This window comes from Mauremys mutica, chromosome 11 (genome assembly GCF_020497125.1).
Source record: "Mauremys mutica isolate MM-2020 ecotype Southern chromosome 11, ASM2049712v1, whole genome shotgun sequence".
In the NCBI taxonomy this organism is placed as follows: Eukaryota; Metazoa; Chordata; order Testudines; family Geoemydidae; genus Mauremys; species Mauremys mutica.
In genome coordinates this window covers 69,078,087-69,096,338 of record NC_059082.1, presented here as the reverse complement: position 1 = coordinate 69,096,338, position 18,252 = coordinate 69,078,087, and the positions used below count along the sequence as shown (strand labels likewise).

At 44.5% G+C, this 18,252-nt stretch overlaps 1 protein-coding gene across 9 annotated transcripts in view; it reads left to right on the top strand.

Moving 5' to 3' along the window:
- SYT17 (synaptotagmin 17) overlaps window positions 1-18,252 on the top strand; it is a 70,835-nt gene that overhangs the window by 20,618 nt on the left and 31,965 nt on the right. For all 9 annotated transcript variants that reach the window (XM_044978697.1, XM_044978696.1, XM_044978699.1 and 6 more), the window contains one exon: window positions 17,744-17,864. In XM_044978697.1, the coding sequence (XP_044834632.1) occupies window positions 17,744-17,864 (121 nt within the window). The remainder of the gene's footprint in view (window positions 1-17,743; window positions 17,865-18,252) is intronic.

Genomic DNA, 18,252 nt, shown 5'->3' with positions numbered 1-18,252 from the left:
CGACCCCTGATGTATATGATATAACAGTGTCATGTTAATGCAAGTTAGGGGTCTGAGTATGCAAGATGTTCACTGCCTTCATGTTAAACCCCTTACAGGATCTGGTCCTAACATGTCTGGTGATAAGAAAGTAATAGTATCTACTTCATGCTGGCCTGCATGCTATGGGATCATATCCGCTGCTGATGTAAGTGGGTGTAGCTCCATTGGCTTCAGCTGACTTGTGCCAATTTATGCCAGCTGAGGATCTGATCCATAGGGTGCAATACCACAAGTGTTTCACATTAGTGAAGAAAAGTTGATGGATTCTGATTAATTACAAGATACATAGTGCTGTGAGGTGCATTTCAGACTACAGTGTGTTAGAATTTAGCCCAGTATATGCATGCATGGCTAGTCTGTGTGGGGATGATGGAAGGAGCCTCTTCCACCCATGGATTCCTGGGCAATGGCTGATCCTTGTGCACGAGAACCTCTTGAGCTTAGTTCTCTCAACATGCAGTCTTGCCCAAAAGAGGGTGAGGTAGGGCAGGGCATGCTCGGGATCATGGCCCTCCTCCCTCTGCCCTTCCAGGAGTGTGGAAAGATCTCTTCTGGTCTGGGCTGTCCTGGGGATTCCAGAGGTATTAGGCCCAATTCACTCTATGGTGTTGTTTTCACTAGTGCAAAGTGATTCTAAAACGCCACCGTTCTGGTTTGGCAGCTATTTGTGTCCGCTTTGCACTGATGTGTGTGCCAGCACGAAGTACAGGGTAATGGTGAATCAGGCTCACTGTGCCTACATCAGGCGGAGCTCCTGCTGGGGCAGTCTGCCTCCCTACCAGAGAGCATCGGCTTTATACAGTCTTCTAGTCCACATGTATTGCATTAAAGTAAGTCAGTCCAATTCTGCTCTCACCAGGCCAATTGAATTTAATGACGTTGCATAGATGTAAGCAAGAGCAGAAGTTGGCCTAGTGTCTGGAAACCTCTGTGATAATCAAGTATTAATTAATCATTACGTTAATGGACAAGGAGAGTTTTGCTGATACATGCTATCTCTGAGTTGGCAGACAGAAGGCTGTATAAAAAACCAAGCTACAAGCAGACTGATATATTTCTATTAGCGTAGCAACTGAAATGTCATGTGGTACATGCATGTTATGTGAAGAGCTGCACTTGTGCATCTTACTCTTCATTTGCTAATTTAGGGCCTGATCCTCAGAGGTGCAGAGCACCCCAAACTCTACATCATAATCCTGTGGGCCAGATTCTCCTCTCTGTTACACTATCATTGTAACAGAGGAGAATTTGGCCCCCAGTATCTGAATATGACTTTTAAAAGACCAGCTATGCTTAGAATTTCTGCTGAGTTTAAAATTCAGGAGTACTTGAACCAGAAGATTTGAGCCCCAGTGGACCAATAAAATACTGATTGTGTTCCTGAATGGAAAATTGAAGTTAATGGGCTAAATTCTGCCCTCATTTACCACTCAGCGACCCCATTGACTTCTCTGGATGCTTCTCCTTTGATAGTCAGACCATGCTGTGATTCTGTAGTTCACTTTTCACAGAGAGAGCCATTCCAGCTTGGATTTTGCGAGGCCTTTGAAGCTAGAGTGGTTCCTTTTCTTTAGTTGGGAAGTAGTTTTTGTTTTGCATCTTTCCTCCATCAAGCCTGGCTTTCATTTTAAAGGACAGTAGCCTAATCCTTCTCTTACTGAGACCAACTGGTGTTCCGGGTGCTCAGTACCTTTGGAAATCAGGCCCCCAAGGCAGCCAAAACTTTGGCCCTTGGGATTTAATCTAAAATGTTAAACCTCAAGAGATACTGAACCCCTGCACTACTGTAGCCATCAGTGGACTGATGAGGGAGGGAATGTAGCCATACCACTTAGTGTTCCAGAAAGTCTGGGCTGCAGTGCATCCCTTAAGCATCCCTAAGAAGGCCATTGTAAGCCAGAGGATTACCCAAGGGGAACAAACATCCTCAGGTCAGATTAACTTTCAGTCCTTTGGAACCTGGGACAGTCCTAGTGCTACTGTGTCTGCATGTCAGGTTGATGAATGAGAGTTGTTTTCTTTAAAAATTAAAATGTAAGGACAGTTTAAAATGTGTTTCGAGCTAAACAGGAGTCATCACCTGGTCCATACTACGTGCAGCCTAAGCTGGAATGGAGTTGTCAAAAGCACTGGGAAGTTGAGGCCATGGATTTTTTTTAGATCATTAAGTTCAATAAGTCTTAGTGGTATCAATATTCCTGCAAGAAACGTAATGTCCATCAGAGTCCATATGCCCTAGCAGTTCCACAGAATTCTTTTTGTGACCGGAGGAGGGTGAGGGATCAGGGAACAGCTGTTATAGGAGATACACGCTGTGTTGGTCCCAGGATATTAGAGAGACAAGGTGGGTGAGGTAATATCTTCTGTTTGTGAGAGAGACAAGCTTTTGAGCTACACAGAGCTCTTCCCCAGGTCTGGGAAAGGTCCTTATACTGTCACAGCTAAATACAAGATGGAACAGATAGTTGAGCATAAGTCAGTGGTCCCCAAACTGTGGGGCATGCCACTCTAGGAGGGGCATGATGGAAAAAGTTTGGGGACCACTGTCATAAGTAGTTAGCACATATTCTAAAGGATCATTCAAGGTGAAGTGGCCTGTTAACGCCCTTGTAGTCAGGACAAAAAGGGGGGTTAGTGGGTTTAAGATTGTTGTAATGAGGCATAAATCCAGTATATTTATTAAAACCGTGATTTTTAGCATCTAGCAAAATTACGATTTTAAGCCCCCAGGCTCGTGTGCAGGGTTCCTTTGAGGATGAGGACTGATAGGTCTGATATAAAGTGATTGCTCTGTGAAAAGTGTTCACCCACAGGCGACAGGGTGTTTTTGTCTTTTATCATTTTCCTGTATGAACTCATTTGAGAGAGTAGTGATTGTCTGGCTTCACCCACATAGTTGTTATTGGGGCATTTCATGTACTGGGTGAGGTACTCCACATGTTGTTGTGATAGCACTTGAAAGGTGTGTTTGAGGAGTGGGGTTGATCAATGAAGCAGTGGAGATGCAGGTTTTGCATCTGTTGTTCTGATGATACCCTGTCTGGGTTCCTGTGTGGGGTGGTAGGTGACAACTCAAATACCACAGAATATGCTCAAAGGAAAAAGTCCAGGATATACACCTTAATACACTCAAAACTGCCTTCACCAAACAAGAACAGTCCACCAGAGAAGTAGATCGCATCATGGAATGGACCACCCTAATGCCACGAGAGAACGTGCTTCAATACAGAAATAAAAACCCCTCTGACTGCACACCCCTCGTTGTCACCTACCACCCCACACTGGAACCCATGTGAGGTATCATCAAACAAGTACAACCCATACTCGAAGGGGACCCCATCCTGAAAGAAATCTTTCCTGAACCCTCTCTTCTTGCCTTCAAACACCCCCCACCTCTCCAAGCTCATCATTTGAAGCACTACCCCACACACCAACTCAGAGCACCACCAGGTCCTTCCAGAACAACAGATGCAAAATCTGCAGACTCGTGATAACGAGTGTTTTGTGCATGAATCAAGGGAAACAGATATTTAAATAAGTAAAATATTAATTCATATTAATTTAAAGTACGGTCTTAATATTTTGTAGTGAAAGGGTAAGGCGTATGCTTGCAATTTGTATCTATTATTTTTATAAACAGAACGTTCCATCTGCAGGATGACAAAAATGGAAATGAAAAAAAAAATAGTGTTGCTTATACCTGTGCTAAGGAAGCCTTTTCTGCTCATCTTATTTTTTAAAAGTGCTGAGTTTGACGCCGAGAGGAAGTTTCCTGTAAGATTGATGAAGAAGAAAGTTCACTGTCAGCCTTTTAAAATTTCTTGTTAACTACATTTAAATTGAATTTGCTCCAATTGTATCTTCCAAACGAATTCTAGGAATCTTAATACATTGGGAGAAAAAAAATCTGCTTACAATGGAGCGAAACTTGATTTTGCATAAAGGTATCCGCAGACACTTACAGAATTAAGTAGTGATACAAAACAGGTGTGGATTCTTAGTTGCAGTTAGTGGAGCAATGATAGTTTACACCAGCTGAGGATCTGCCAAAGTATGAGAGAGAAAGCAACGAATGTGGTGAAACTTGTGTGGTGAAAATTGCTGAAACAGTTAGTCATAAGACCATTAACAGAAGGAGAGAAAAATGAAAAGGCATAGACGAGGAATGTAAAGATAGAAGGCAAGATGTCTGTTTTATGGTGACATTTAAAAATAGACGGAAATTTCATGAGCTGGAAAGATACAGGAAGGCTGGTCCAGATGGCAAGAGCTACAGAGAAGAGAAGTGAGTAGTGGTGAGAAAGAAAAAGCAAAGAGGACAAGGGTTTTAGAAGTGGATCAGAATGGCAACTACTTTGTGCTTACTGTGGCCAAGTGTAAAGTAATGGAGAAGCAGGACCAACGGCTGTGAGGCAGTGTAGAGTGAAGCAAGTCCAGGGAGGGTTCCTTTAAAAAAGGAGCGCATCTTTAGAACGGGGTCTGGAAATGAGCAGAGCCAAGGGAGTGTGGGCACACATTTTGTTGCAAGTGAGAAGGTGGATAGAAGCAAATGCATGTTTTCTCTAAGTTAAAGGCATGATCCATCTCCTATTGAAGCTGATAGGAGTCTTTCTACTGATTTCACTTGGGTTTGGATCAGGCAAGCTCTTTAGCCCTCACAAGATTCAGAATGGAATATACAGCTTTTAATTTCTAGGGAGCTGGTTCAAATCCAGCCCAGATCAATAGTGGTCAACATTTCTTACCGTTTGGCTGCTTGTTAGTCAACAGCATGTACAATTATTTTGGCTCAGTTCCCAGGCCAGTGAGCAGGAGTCCACATCCAAGAAACCACCATCCCAGCAGACATTTTTGTTATCTGAGATGCTCAGGATTGAAAGTGCATGAGCACTGTTCTGTCTCCTCGGCCCATAGGGGAGATCCCTCCAGCTCAGCGTTGGGGCACGTTGGCAGGGCATCACTCATATGCCGTCCCAGGATCAATAGAGGGCTTCATATTCACCCAGGCTGTTGACCCAGTGCCTTTCACAGACACTACATTCACAAGGAAGATAGAGGGCTTGATCCTGTAAGGAGTGGAGCACTCTGGCGCCAGTCCGGTGAAGCACTTACACCGGTGCTTAACTTCGGTGGGGCTATTGAGATGCGTAAAACTGAGCATGTGCTTCAGTGCTCGACTGAATTGGGGCCAGAGTGCCAGCACCTTGCAGGATTGAGTCCAGAAAGAGGGCCAGTGATCTGCCAGTTCAAATAGTACCAGAGCCAGAAAATATGAAATATTTTACCCTCCTTACATAACTTCATACAATGGAATTGCCTGACTATTGTAAAGTAGGTTGAAAGTACTTGCTATATCTATGCTCAGAGTCTCACATTTCTCTGTAAAGATTGATTAAAATAGAGTGTGGTGCACCCCTAGTTTTATCAACACATTATTATTTGTTGAGGGGTGTGTGTGTGTGTGTGTTTATGAATAGGTGAGTTGAAATGTTTTGGACCAGTGTTGATCAGAGCTGAGAGATCATTATTCTGCATGTGAAAATCCATGTCTTGCTGGTGTATGAAAATTCATAAGAACTCCTTTTCCCCTCCCCAGAGATTGTCATGGAGCTACGTCTGATAAAAGACAGGCGGTACTTGCTGTACCTTTCCTTTGAACCTTCATACTGCTAGTACATTTGAGTGGCATTCACTTTTTGGGAACATAGGTTCATAAGTACAGGGCTCAGTGGGAGTCTAATGGGCTTCTTGCTTGAATGTTGCACTCAGCCTTAAAGAAATTGCTTACAAGAGATTCAAGCTTCCAACAGCTCTCTGAAGCTCTAGTTTTGATTCCTGACTCAAGAGTAAACACAAAATATGTGTCCTCATTGCTCCTCTCTGACCTTAACAGAGATATTGATTGGTAAAGAAGAGGGGTAGAGAAGTTAAAGACTCAGTTTATAGGTCATTTATGAGCATTTCTTTAGCAACTTATAATGAACTCTCCACCGTTTATGTCATGTGTTTTGGAAGTCTTCTCTTGTGAATCTACTGAATTCATTCTTGGCTGCAGAATTCCCAGACTTTTCAGTTTTGGGTCTATCGAGCTGCAAGTGCCATTCTGTGGAAATGTGCACATCATGTGCACTTGGCTGTAATATCCATCATTTTAAAAAAAAAGCAGGTTTCCATAATGCCCTTCACAGATAGACGAAAGAAGTTGGACGGAAAATTAAAAACCAGTAAAACTGATCATCGGACAGCTGTTTCTTTGGCAAAAGTTTTGAAACAGCAGTTGGTTCAGAGATTTGTGCATCTGCATAGAAACTAATTCCACAAACTTGGCTGAAAGCCACTGAGCATGCCAGAGACTCCAGTCAGTATTTTGAACATGACCCAAACCATAGCAGCTGTTGAACTAAACAAGTGATGCAGCACTTCCAGTGAGGGAGGGAAACCAGGGTTCTGTTGCTGAGTCCTTCGCTCACTAGACAGTGAGGAGATGGGAGAATTGAATGCTGGGGTTAGCTAAACTCTCCTCAGCCAGGGTGAGGGAGAGGAAGGGGAGTTCTTTTTCTGCCTTTTAGCAATGCTGTCCCTTATTTAACCCCTGGGAGCATATGCTGTAAGTGGCCTGCCCTCTGAAGACAGAGCTAATGGGATTAGATACATGTAGTTGAGACAAGGCTCCAGTGTGTGTTGTGGTATGGGGATTGGGCTCCAATGTGGTGGATTGCAGTAGGAGAAAAGGTCCTGTGAAGAGCTGTGGGCTCACTTTCTACCTGAACTTTTCCTCCTGTACAACTCTGACCCACCTATGCTGGAGGAGGCCTCCCAACCTCATCCTGGGACCACGAGGAGGCATCACAGAACAGCTGCTTCACTTTCTCTGTGATGATAGGGGGAGTAACTGAAACTCCCTGTAAGGAGGGAGGATTACAGGGCCACTGCTAGTTGGTATGTGACCTGAGGGATATATATACAGCTAGCCTGGGAGAAGGTCCCCCCCCCCATGAGGTGGAAGTGGAGCTGAACAAATGCTCCTTCTGTCTAATATTGGTTATATGTGTTGCCTGATCCTATTTAATGGTTAATAATGATAGTATTGATTGCCAATTGATCCTGATTAATGAGCTGAGGGTAAAGAGTTCTTGTCCCAGAATCTTGTCCCAGTATTCTCTCCAAGTAAGGCTGGGGAGAATAAGTGACTTGTACAAATTCTAGAGGGATTCACTGGCAAAGCTAGTGGGACCGCAACCCAGATCTCGTGTCTGTGTTTTAACCAGGCATTGTGCTCAGTACCCCTAACCATAGGTGGGTAAATTGTTGCCAAGGCATACTATATAGCAGCTCAGACCTGCAAAAATCTTTAGTCATTTACTGTAGGAAGCTGCAGGAAGCCTGTGGGAACAGGGTGTACTAAAGCAGCAGTGTCCTTATATACCCAAGCAGGTAATGCCAGGGATAACCTTGAGGAGGAAAATCAATTTGAACCTTCATTAGAAGCACAGTATAGATCTGCACACTGATGTAATGCACTATGTACCTCTGGAGCCTTTAAGCTGTAGAACCCTGGGCATGTTGTAGTGATCTGAAACCGTCCGGAAGGCCTGTGAACAGTGCACTGTACTGATCCAAACACGATGTGCTAATGGCAAAATTAAACTCGGCTTCCCTCGAGACAGCCTTGCTGTGTTCCAAAGATGGCAGAAAAAAGTAGTCTTTTCTGTGAGGGTTAGATTCAACCCCAATGATAGTTACAGAAAGCTCTGCATCAAAGACAACCCCAAGGTTACAGACTCTAGTAACAGGCTGCATAATGCACCCATAAAAAGGAACTGTGAAGGATGAAGCAATAATCAGAACTTCAGGAAAATAATGGGCATCCAAGATTGGATGTCACTTAGCTACCTAATCTAACAGGAAATTGCTTTCCCAGGGTCATCTGGGATCAAAACACAAACCGGTATTCATCAGCATTACAATTGTAACTGAAATTATGCCTTTAAATGATGGTGCCTAAGGGAGACATATACAGCAAACAGCATAGGTTCAAAAACTCATGGCCTGCGGTATTCTCTAGTATCTCTTAAACAGAACTGGAAACATACCCACCTGTAATACTGAACGATATACCTGCCTTGTATCTGAAAAAAACGAACATTCATTTAAAGGGGGTAGTAAAGATTGCCACATACTGGTTTTGTTTGTGGTTTTAAGGTGTAATCTCTTTTCCTTATGCATCAAGTTAGGCATTTAAATTTACAAACTTTGGGATGTAAATGTATCCCTGGATCCCATAGTGGGGAAATATTAGAGGTTTTGCCATAACTACTACGAGCAAAATATAAAGTGGACCTATACAAGCAAAACCCACAGCACTTTAAAAGCACCATTAAAAGGTCTTTGACAAACACAATTTAGACTCTTCTCTTCCTTGAGCACCAATAAAATAAATATGGCACCTAATACATAAGCTTCCCCCTTCCTTTGTTCAAACCCTGCACTTATGTGGAAGAGAGAGAGATGTCTTTATCAAACCTTCTCTATCCTGCCTGAAAAGGCTTCAGTGTTGTAACAAAAAGATGCTTAAGTGCACAGAGTCACTAGGGAAAAAATATTGTAACATTTCCTCTATATATGATATATATTTATATAATAAAAGCAAGGAAACCAAAGGGCTGATGATTATGGAATCATGCCATATTTATGCAGAGCATTGAGAGGGAGCCCTCCCAAATTTGACAGGCACACAGAAGTGAGAAACATTCCTCTCCAACCAGTTATGCCAACCTGAATTGGCCTGAGGCTTCTAATTTGCTTCCCACCAAACTAAGAAAGAACCCCTCCACCAATCTCGTCTGACTCGGTCAACTCTCCCAGCTGACCTGTTGTAGTAAAAATAGCCATCTCACATCAACTGCTGACTTTTCCCAGTTGTCTCCATTTTACTGGCTGAACAAATGACTCGATACAGCACCCATTCTTCCTAGTGCTTGGGATTTCATCACCGACACAAACCCTTCCATTGGCTTCTCTAGTTCAGTGGTTCTCAACCAGGGGTACACGTAGGTCTTCCAGGGGATGCATCAACTCATTTAGATATTTGCCTCGTTTTACAACAGACTACATAAAAAGCACAAGCGAAGTCAGCACAAACTAAAATTTCAAACAGACAAAATGAGCAAGTAAGCAATTTTTCAGTAATAGTGCACTGTGACACTGGTATTTTTATGTCTGATTTTTGTAAGCAAGTAATTTTTAAGTGAGGTGAAACCTGGGGTCCGCAAGACAAATCAGACTTCCGAAAGGGGTACAGTAGTCTGGAAAGGTTGAGAACCACTGCTCTAATTAGACAGAGTGTCAGATATCAATGCTCAGATTCAGCAGTGTGGACTTGTCTTGCAGAGAGTATAGGAGAGGCAGGAACTAAACCTTGAGCAGTTTTAACTCTTGCCAGGGTTTTTCTGGAGCAACTGATCCATTTGTAACTCCGTTGTTAATTGGACGCCATGTGGAGCTATTGAGGACTGTGAATGACAGGTGACCAACAACAAGAATAAAGTTAGCAAGCATGGTTCAGCATATGAAGCTGATTAATGAACAATGGGTTGATCAAATCTAAGGCAGCAGGAGAGAAGTGCAAGGTTACAAATAAATTCAAAGAAAAATTTTCAGTGCTGAAGTGTAGTCATCTGGTCCACCTCCCTGCATTGTGGCAGGATTTGAACAATCCAGCATTCATATTCCTACAGCGGAGCTGAAAATATACATGGATAAGATCAGATATAGTTCACTGCTGAAGTTAAATGCCTTTTCAAGTCCCTGAGTCATTTGTATGGTAGGCTGTTCAGTGACCTGCATTCTGTTTTGAAAATGCTGCTTGTCATTCTGGAAAGCACATTACCAGCTGTGCTGAACAATGAGACAGTTAAGACTATTACTTTTTGCCATTTTCCAGCAAACCCATCCTGATGTGGTCTTTGTGGGTTGGATTGCACATTATTTCCTTCACGGGAATGAATGAAAACATGCAGTGTTTGGACATTGCTGACAGTAAGTTGGAAAGCAGTGTGACACAAAAAGGCCTCAAAGGAAATTTAGGCAGATGATGCCTGATCCCAAGCCCATTGAAGTTAGTGGGAGTCTTTCTGTTCAATTCCATGGGCTTTGGATTGGACCATAATGCACAGTAGTTTGTAACTCATCACCTTCTGTCTAAATATTGCATGCAAGACTATTAGTAAAATATAGACCCAGTTCTTCACGGGGGCTTTGCCCCATGAACAAGTCAGGCATGTGCAAAAGGGCACGACTGAAAATCAGGACCTTACATTATCTTTGTGCTAAGCGAATCCGGGATCATACAGTAGGCAGCATTGTGTGTAGTTCACTATAGACCAAGTTTTTTAAAAAAAATTCAGAAGTGTTTTGGTTAGCCGCACCTGCAAAACCTGCATTTTCATACATTTGTGTGGGTAGATACCTGACTGCCTCATCTGTGTGCACAAATCTGAGCTTTACACTCACACACCAATTTTGTGTGTGCACAAAATGAAACAATGCTTAAAGAAGTTCCATTTTTGAATATGCAAATTTAATTTTATTTAAAGCTTACCATGAATACATGGAGTCCCTACCCTGTCTTTGACAGAGCGCCAGGCCCTGTTCCATGCCCACACTCACCGCCCTCTCCCTTCTACTTCCTGGCTATAATGGTGACTCAAAAACAATAAAACCACATAAACTTTAGCATAAGGATAGCTATTCCTAGGAGTTTCGTTTGGGCCAATGAGATACTTTAAACTCTTGTAGATCCTGATTGAAACTAAATGGGTCCACCTATTACCAGGACCCAGCAGTAATTCCCCTGAATCTTGGTGCAGATATTTAGTAGCTGAGCCTAGGGTGACTTGAAGAGCCCTGCATTTCTGTACAGCAGTGGTTCTCAACCTGCAGGCCTCTTGCGGCCCAATCAGCACACAGCTGCAGCCCATGTGACATCCTCAGGGCCATAAGGGCAGTATATGTATTGTGTGGACGCGGCCCACATAACACAATGGTAAATAGGTGGAGAACCACTCCTGTACACAGTCTTAGTGTCTGCCCTGCATCTTATATTTATGCTTTGATGGATATTTACAAAATTAATTGTTTGGTGTTACTGATTGTTAGTTACGCTACTGAGAAAAGTTATAGGTATCTTACATTATGTAACACAGTTTTCCAGTTTGTGTTTTCCAAACATACTGGAATTTGCAAAAGCTGAACTCTGCAATGAATCAGATTAAACAATGACTGCAAGTGACAAATAAGAATGGATATGTTACAAAAACCCCAAAGCAAAGTAGGGTTGCCAGTTTTTGAGTGGAATGCCCAGTCAAAAAGGGACCCTGGTGGCTCTGGTCAGCACCGCTGACCGGGCTGTTAAAAGTCCGGTCAGTGGGGCAGTGGGGCTAAGACAGGCTTCCTGCCTGCCGTGGCTCCCGGAAGCAGCGGCATGTCCCTACTCTGGCTCCTATGCGTCGGGGCAGCCAAGGGGCTCTGCGTGCAGCCCCCGCCCCAAGCGCTGGCTCTGCAGCTCCCATTGGCTGGGGACCGCGGCCAATGGGAGCTGCAGGGGCAGCGCCTATGGACGGGGCCTCACGCAGATCCTCCTGGCCATTCCTCAACATAGGAGCCGATCTCAGCCTTGAGCCCCCTCCTGCACCCCAAATCCCTCATCCCTGGCCCCACCCTAGAGCTCACACCCCCAGCCAGAGCCCTCACCCCCCTGCACTCCAACTCCCTGCCTCAGGCCGGCACCCCTCCCGCATGCTGAACCCCTCATTTCTGGCCCTACCATGGAACCCAGACCCCCAGCCTAAAGCCCGTACCCTCTCCCATACGCTAACCCCTTTCCTCAGCTGAGAACCCCCTCCCATACTCCGAACCCCTCGGCTCCACCCCTCCAGCCTGGAGCCCCTTCCTGTGCCCCAAACCCCCTCATCCCTGACCCTGGCCCTACCCCAGAGCCCACACCCCCAGCCAGAGCCCTCACCCCCTCCAGCATCTCAACCCACTGCCTCAGGCTGGAGCCCCCTCCTGAACTCCTCATTTCTGGCCCACCCCAGAGCCCATACCCCCAGCCAGGGCCCTCACCCCCTCCTGCACCGCAACCTCCTGAGCCAGCTCGATGAAAATGAGTGAGTGAGGGAGGGTGGGGAGAGCAAGTGACAGAGGGAGGGGGGATGGAGGGAGCAGGGGGTGGAACTTTAGAGAAGGGGCGGGGCTTTGGAGGAGGGGTAGGCAGGGTCAGGGCAAGGGTGTTTGGTTTTGTGTGAGTAGAAAGCTGGCAACCCTAAACCAATGGCATGTTATAACAGTGTTGATAGGGATGGAAGAATATCTGATTCAGATTAAATTTGTACATGAAATCACTGGTAGTGACAGGATTCAGAATTATGCAGATGGTCTCATAGACAGCATGGAACTTTTACACCAGTGGCAGGCAACCTGCCGCCCAGGGGCTGCACGCGGCCCGTCAGGGTAATCCGCTGGGAGGCCACAAGACAGTTTGTTTACATTTGCACGGCTGCCCACAGCTCCCAGTGGCTGCAGTTCGCCGTTCCTGACCAATGGGAGCTGCGGGAAGCAGTGGCAAGCACGTCCTTGCAGCCTGCACCACTTCCCGCAGCTCCCATTGGCCGGGAATGACGAACCATGGCCACTGGGAGCTGCGGGCGGCCGTGCAAATGGAAACAAACTGTATCATGACCCACCAGAGGATTACCCTGACGGGCCACAGGCTGGCACCGCTGTTTTACACCCTACATGCCAACCTGTGACTGGTCTTTCAGGATTCAGAATCAGCCGTTCAATAGGCTTTGTCCTGAGTGGCAGCAGCCTGTTTTGTGGTGCAGTGATCGGATGAGGTGCAGTGATGTCTGGGAAATTTTTTCTGTCTGTGAGACTAATCCAGAACTGATTTCATAGAGTGTAAAGACCCACGTTGGGAGCGACCCGGTGTCGAGCTACTGTCTACATCAGCCATGTGTGAGCAAGTAGATAATCAGCTACCCTAAGGGTTTCTGTGGTACTAGGAAAGGGTTAGGGATCAGGATATTACAATTGTCTAGGTGCCCCACAAGCAATGATGCTTTTTGAGCAAGGTCCTAGACAGTATTTGTTGAAGGATGGATCGTGTGTTGCTCTCCAAAAGGAAGGCATTAACTATCCTTGACAATATGCCTAAGGCTTTTCTGCTAGCTTAAGCCAGCTATTAAGGGCTTGGGCTCATCTCACAGGTGGTTGGAAGTCGTTCCTCAAGCACATGCACAGTCTCAATAAGAAACTGGCTGGGAAAAATCATCTGGTAAAGACAGTACATTTCCACTTATTTTTCTAAACACTTCTATCATAACACCCACTCAGCTGCCTGTTCAGTGCTGAGACTGGGCACAGTCGTGTGCTTAGGTAGGGTTTGGACCTACCCTTGGGGCAGAGTACAGTGTGTATATTTTCAGACTTAGATCTCCCCTGGGCAGTGCCTTCCTGACCAGAGGGAATTACCTGTATAATGAAGATTCAGAATACAATGTTACTCTCTTAGGGTATGTCTTCACTACCAGCCCGATTGGCGGGCAGTGATCGATCCAGCGGGGATCGATTTATCGTATTTAGTCTAGACGCGATAAATCGATCCCCAAGCGCTCTCCCGTCGACTTCTGTACTCCAGCGCCACGAGCGGTGCAGACAAGAGTCGATGGGAGAGTGGCAGCAGTGGACTTCCTGCAGTGAAGACACCACGGTAAGTCAGTCTAAGTATGTCAACTTCAGCTATTCACATAGCTGAAGTTGCGTAACTTAGATCGATTCTCCCTCCCCCACCCAGTGTAGACCAGGGCTTAGTATCACAGTTATGATGTGTAAATTCCTTAATGCCGACAAGAAGAAATGTGTGGGTGGGGTGAGGTGAGGTGAGGGGCTTTCTTCATCTTTTTTTTAGGTAAAAGAAGAATGAAGTTCACTGTGGGAAGAAATGGAGAGTGCTGAATGGTTAATTTGGAGTGTATGTGTGCTGCATCTATTTATATTGCCATCTGTTGTAACCAGGATAAGGAAGTAATGATGAGGGTTCAGGATCAGGACATCCATTCAGGGAGACTCATAAAGGCTGATGCTTTCCATTGCCTCAGATTTTAGGTTTGACTTATCCCCCTGCTTGATTTCTCTGACCTGCTTGACCATCCCCGGTGGGGCAATCCCCAAGTTTATCTCCTTGACCTATGCAATGGGCAGGGTCTTCCCAGATGGACTGTCACTCAGCAACTCCAGTTGCCTAGCTAGGTCTGTTATGTAGTGCAGCACGCTCATCTTGCGTAGCCCATTGACTGAACCTGGCTCTGTGACCGGAAACTCCCTTTTGTATTTCTTTTAGCACGGATTCCAAGGTCAGAAGGGACCACTGTAATTACATAGCCTGACCTCCTGTCTAACACGGGGCATAGAACTTCCCCAAAATAATTCCTAGAGCAGATCTTTTTTTTTTTTAATCCAATCTTGATTTAAAAATTGCCAGCGATGGAGAATCCGTCACAACCCTTGGTAAATTGTTCCATTGGCTAATTACTGTTAAAAATTTACACCTTTAATCCAGACTGCATTTGTCTGTCTTCGACTTCCAGCCATTGGATCTTGTTATCCCTTTGTGTGCTAGATTGAAGAGCCCATTATCAAATGTTTGTTTGTTTGCTTGCCATGTAAGTACTCATAGACTGTGATCGTCACCCCATAACCTTCTGTGTTAGGCTAAATAGATTGAACTCCTTGAGTCTGTTATTAAAAGGCACTAAAAATAATAATTTAATCATTCTTGTGGCTCTTCTCTAACCCTCTCCAACCTATCAACAGCCTTCTTCTGGTGGACACCAAAGAGATAGCCACAGTATGCCAGCAGCAGTTAGCCAGTTACTGATCTGTTTCATGTGTGCCTTGTTAATTTTGTATGTTCTAGTTGTTTTAATGAAAATGAGCAGTGCCACGTCATGTAATGTTTTGTCTGCCTAAATCTTCTGGGTTAACCTTTTGTCCCTCACCCTATTCATAAAGCAGGGCTGTGTGCATTGCCAGAAAGTCCCTCCGCCATAGGCGCTGCTACCATAGTCTTCCTGTTGGTTGCTGCTCCAAATACTGACTGTTGTCCCCCCATGAAGGAGTTTATGCAGGTTTGAGAGGAGATGATGTCATCAACCCGTCTTCTCCCTCCCAGGCCAGGCAGTCCCGCTCCCAGCCTTGACCCACAGACATACAGTGGAAAGGTCACTGTGCAATCAGGGGGCTGAGGCAAATACTCCCACACCACCTGGCTTGTTCCCGCTGTGGTCACTAATTCGGCTTGCGTTAGCAGAATGGAGAATGTGGGGTTAAATACATAGGAATTATTTTACTCACTACTGAAATATAGCCACCTCTAAGGTGGAACCAGATAGTTATTTAATTAACCCACAGTGACGCTACACATCAATTTAGGACATAAAATGGAAAATAATGCCATATTCAATTCACATCTGAAGTGTAGAGCTTTGCTCAATCTACCATGTGTTCCCCTGTGTACCAAATGCATCTCTGTCATGTAGTCCTGAAAAGTCAATAAGAACAATATAGAAGAGAAACTACTGCAGGGGAATCTGGGTGGATAGAATGTAATTACCAGAGTTGGGATTGGACCAGGATACCAGATTTAATGGCACCTATCATCTTGTGCCCTAGGATCTTTAATGAGGGAAGTAAAAAAGGGCCTGTACTAAGAAGCAGCAGCCACCTCTGTGATGTCCTGCCACAGGTGGGATCAGAGTTTCCAAGCTGAGGATGGAGGAGGGTGGCAGGAAATGGACGGTCCTTCCCAAACATAGAAGGAATCCTGAGATTTTATTTACTTCTGAAGAGAGCTCTCCTGCTCAAGTTTCATTCTGGGTGTTATGGTTCATTTCACCCAAAATGCAGAGCCACACTCATCTGGAACTGCCACATTTTGCCTAGTTTCCCCCTGAAAAATGATTAACTGGCCAGTTTCACTGGAATCTAAGCCCCAGTTTGTTCAGTGCCCAGCCTGGGTTTACCTGAAACTTGACCTGGGTTTGTATACTTTGGTAAACTTGCTCCTAGGTTCAGGTTTGTGACAGACATTCCCCACAATACTAATTGCTGTTGTCATTCGTGTCCACTTGTGGTTTATAACATCTCATGCTGTGGGTGCCATTAAAAGTTCTTGTCCTTTCTGTAGTGATTGTGGTACCATTGTTTCTCCTATTCCTTGCTGAGATGGGCCACACAGATCAGATCTGGACCTGGGTCTGAACTTCTCCAGTGCTTGGATGGGGGAGTTTTTGGAGTGGGCTCAGCTCTGGTGGTGAGAATAGAAAGATACTATGGTTATTGCAGGTATTGGAAAGGTGAATGTAAAACCAACAATGGTGCTCACTGGATATGTATTTTCATCACACTCCTATAACAACAGCATCAGGAAGCTTCAAAGGCAGTGCATGTCAATCATTAGTATTTTAAGCCATCGCTTTTATGCATCTTTTAGTAATATCAGCTCTCAGACACTTTTTCTTTTACTTGTTTCAATTAAGTCACTGAAAGGGGGATTAATGGATAAACAGCTATATTTATATATAGCTAAGGTCAGGACACAGTTTGCTGAATAGCAAGGACACTGGTAAGCCTGGCTCACAGATAACTGCATGACATGCTGCAATATCAGGGAATAAGGGCACAAGTTCGTTAAGTGAATGCCACCTCTGAATGTCCTCCCTGTTGTCAGTTTATACCACAAAGGAAATGCTACTTAATCCTGTGGAGTCTGGTTCTCTAAGCATTCAGTGCCCAGAATTTCCAGAGTTGTCAGTGGCAGGTCTGTGTGCGGCTGTTTTTTCAGGATCAGGCCCATATTTTGTATGTTAACAGCAGATCAGTCATGTTAAACTATTAAGATTAGAACTAGACGGAAAAACTTCAAATGCAAGCAAGGAAAATTACAGATCTTGAGATTCCTCCTCGTGCATCCTGTTGAAACGGTTCTGACAGGGTGACAACCTGTTCCTGTCTTCTGCCCTCTCTATTCAGACGAGGGCCCTTCAGCTCCTAAACACCCCAGTGCAGTTTATTCACATTTGTTCTTCCCATCACATTACTGTTCAACACATCATATTAGATACAGTTTCAGTTTCTCCTCCTCAGATCTCTGCTGAGGAGAACGCATTCTCTCTCCAGAGATTGGTTGTCATTGTCCCTCCTGCACTGCCTTCCTGTGCTTTCTTATACCTCCTGGGTTAACGGGCCAATTTCCTCATTGGTCCTCCTCCAGCCCATTTTAATCCACTAATTAGGCCCTGAGAAGAATTAATTGGTGTTTAAGTGACCAGAGTGCTGGCTCAGCTCTTGGTTCCCAGCACTCTGTCACAAGCTCACTACAGAGTAATGATGGCAGTTTTAAAATGGAACCATGTTCATTGATTGAAGTGTAATATAGTGAAGCAAACCTACTAGCAGGGGATACTATTCTTATTTTTACTTTATTCAGTGCAAAGCTCCAAATGGTTCTTGAAGATGAAAATGGAATGTGACTTTAAATATTTTTCTGCCATTTCAATCAGTTAGTTTTGTTGGTTGAATTGCAGTTGTCTCTCTAGCTGACTTTGCAGTTGTATAGTCTCATATTTCCTTTTCCCTGTAGAATGAAGTCGAGTTGGGAGAGCTGCTGCTATCACTAAATTACCTTCCCAGTGCAGGACGACTGAATGTAGACATTATTCGAGCGAAACAACTTCTTCAGACCGATATGAGCCAAGGTTCAGGTAAAGGGCAGTGTATTTCTCAGATCATTCCTGCATGTTTGTGTGTGCTCTAAAGTTGTTCTGTATAGTTAGGCTGCCATTTTTGATTCCACCTAAGTGATTTGGACACTCGGTTCCTTTAAAAATAATGCATGGCTTTGAATAGCTCTAATATATATATATATTTATATATATATAAAAATCAAACATTGAGAGTCCAAGTCTACTGGCCGAAGCATAGGCTTGGGAACCAGGAATTTCCAAATGCTGTCCCTGCCTCTGCTTTTGTGGTTTAGGATTATTTCTCAATATTTGTGCTGTGCTTTGCAGACACAAAGTGCTGCGTGAGTGTTAAATATAAAGGCGGTTTAATTCTGCAAAACTTGTTATGCTGTGTGATTTTTGACAA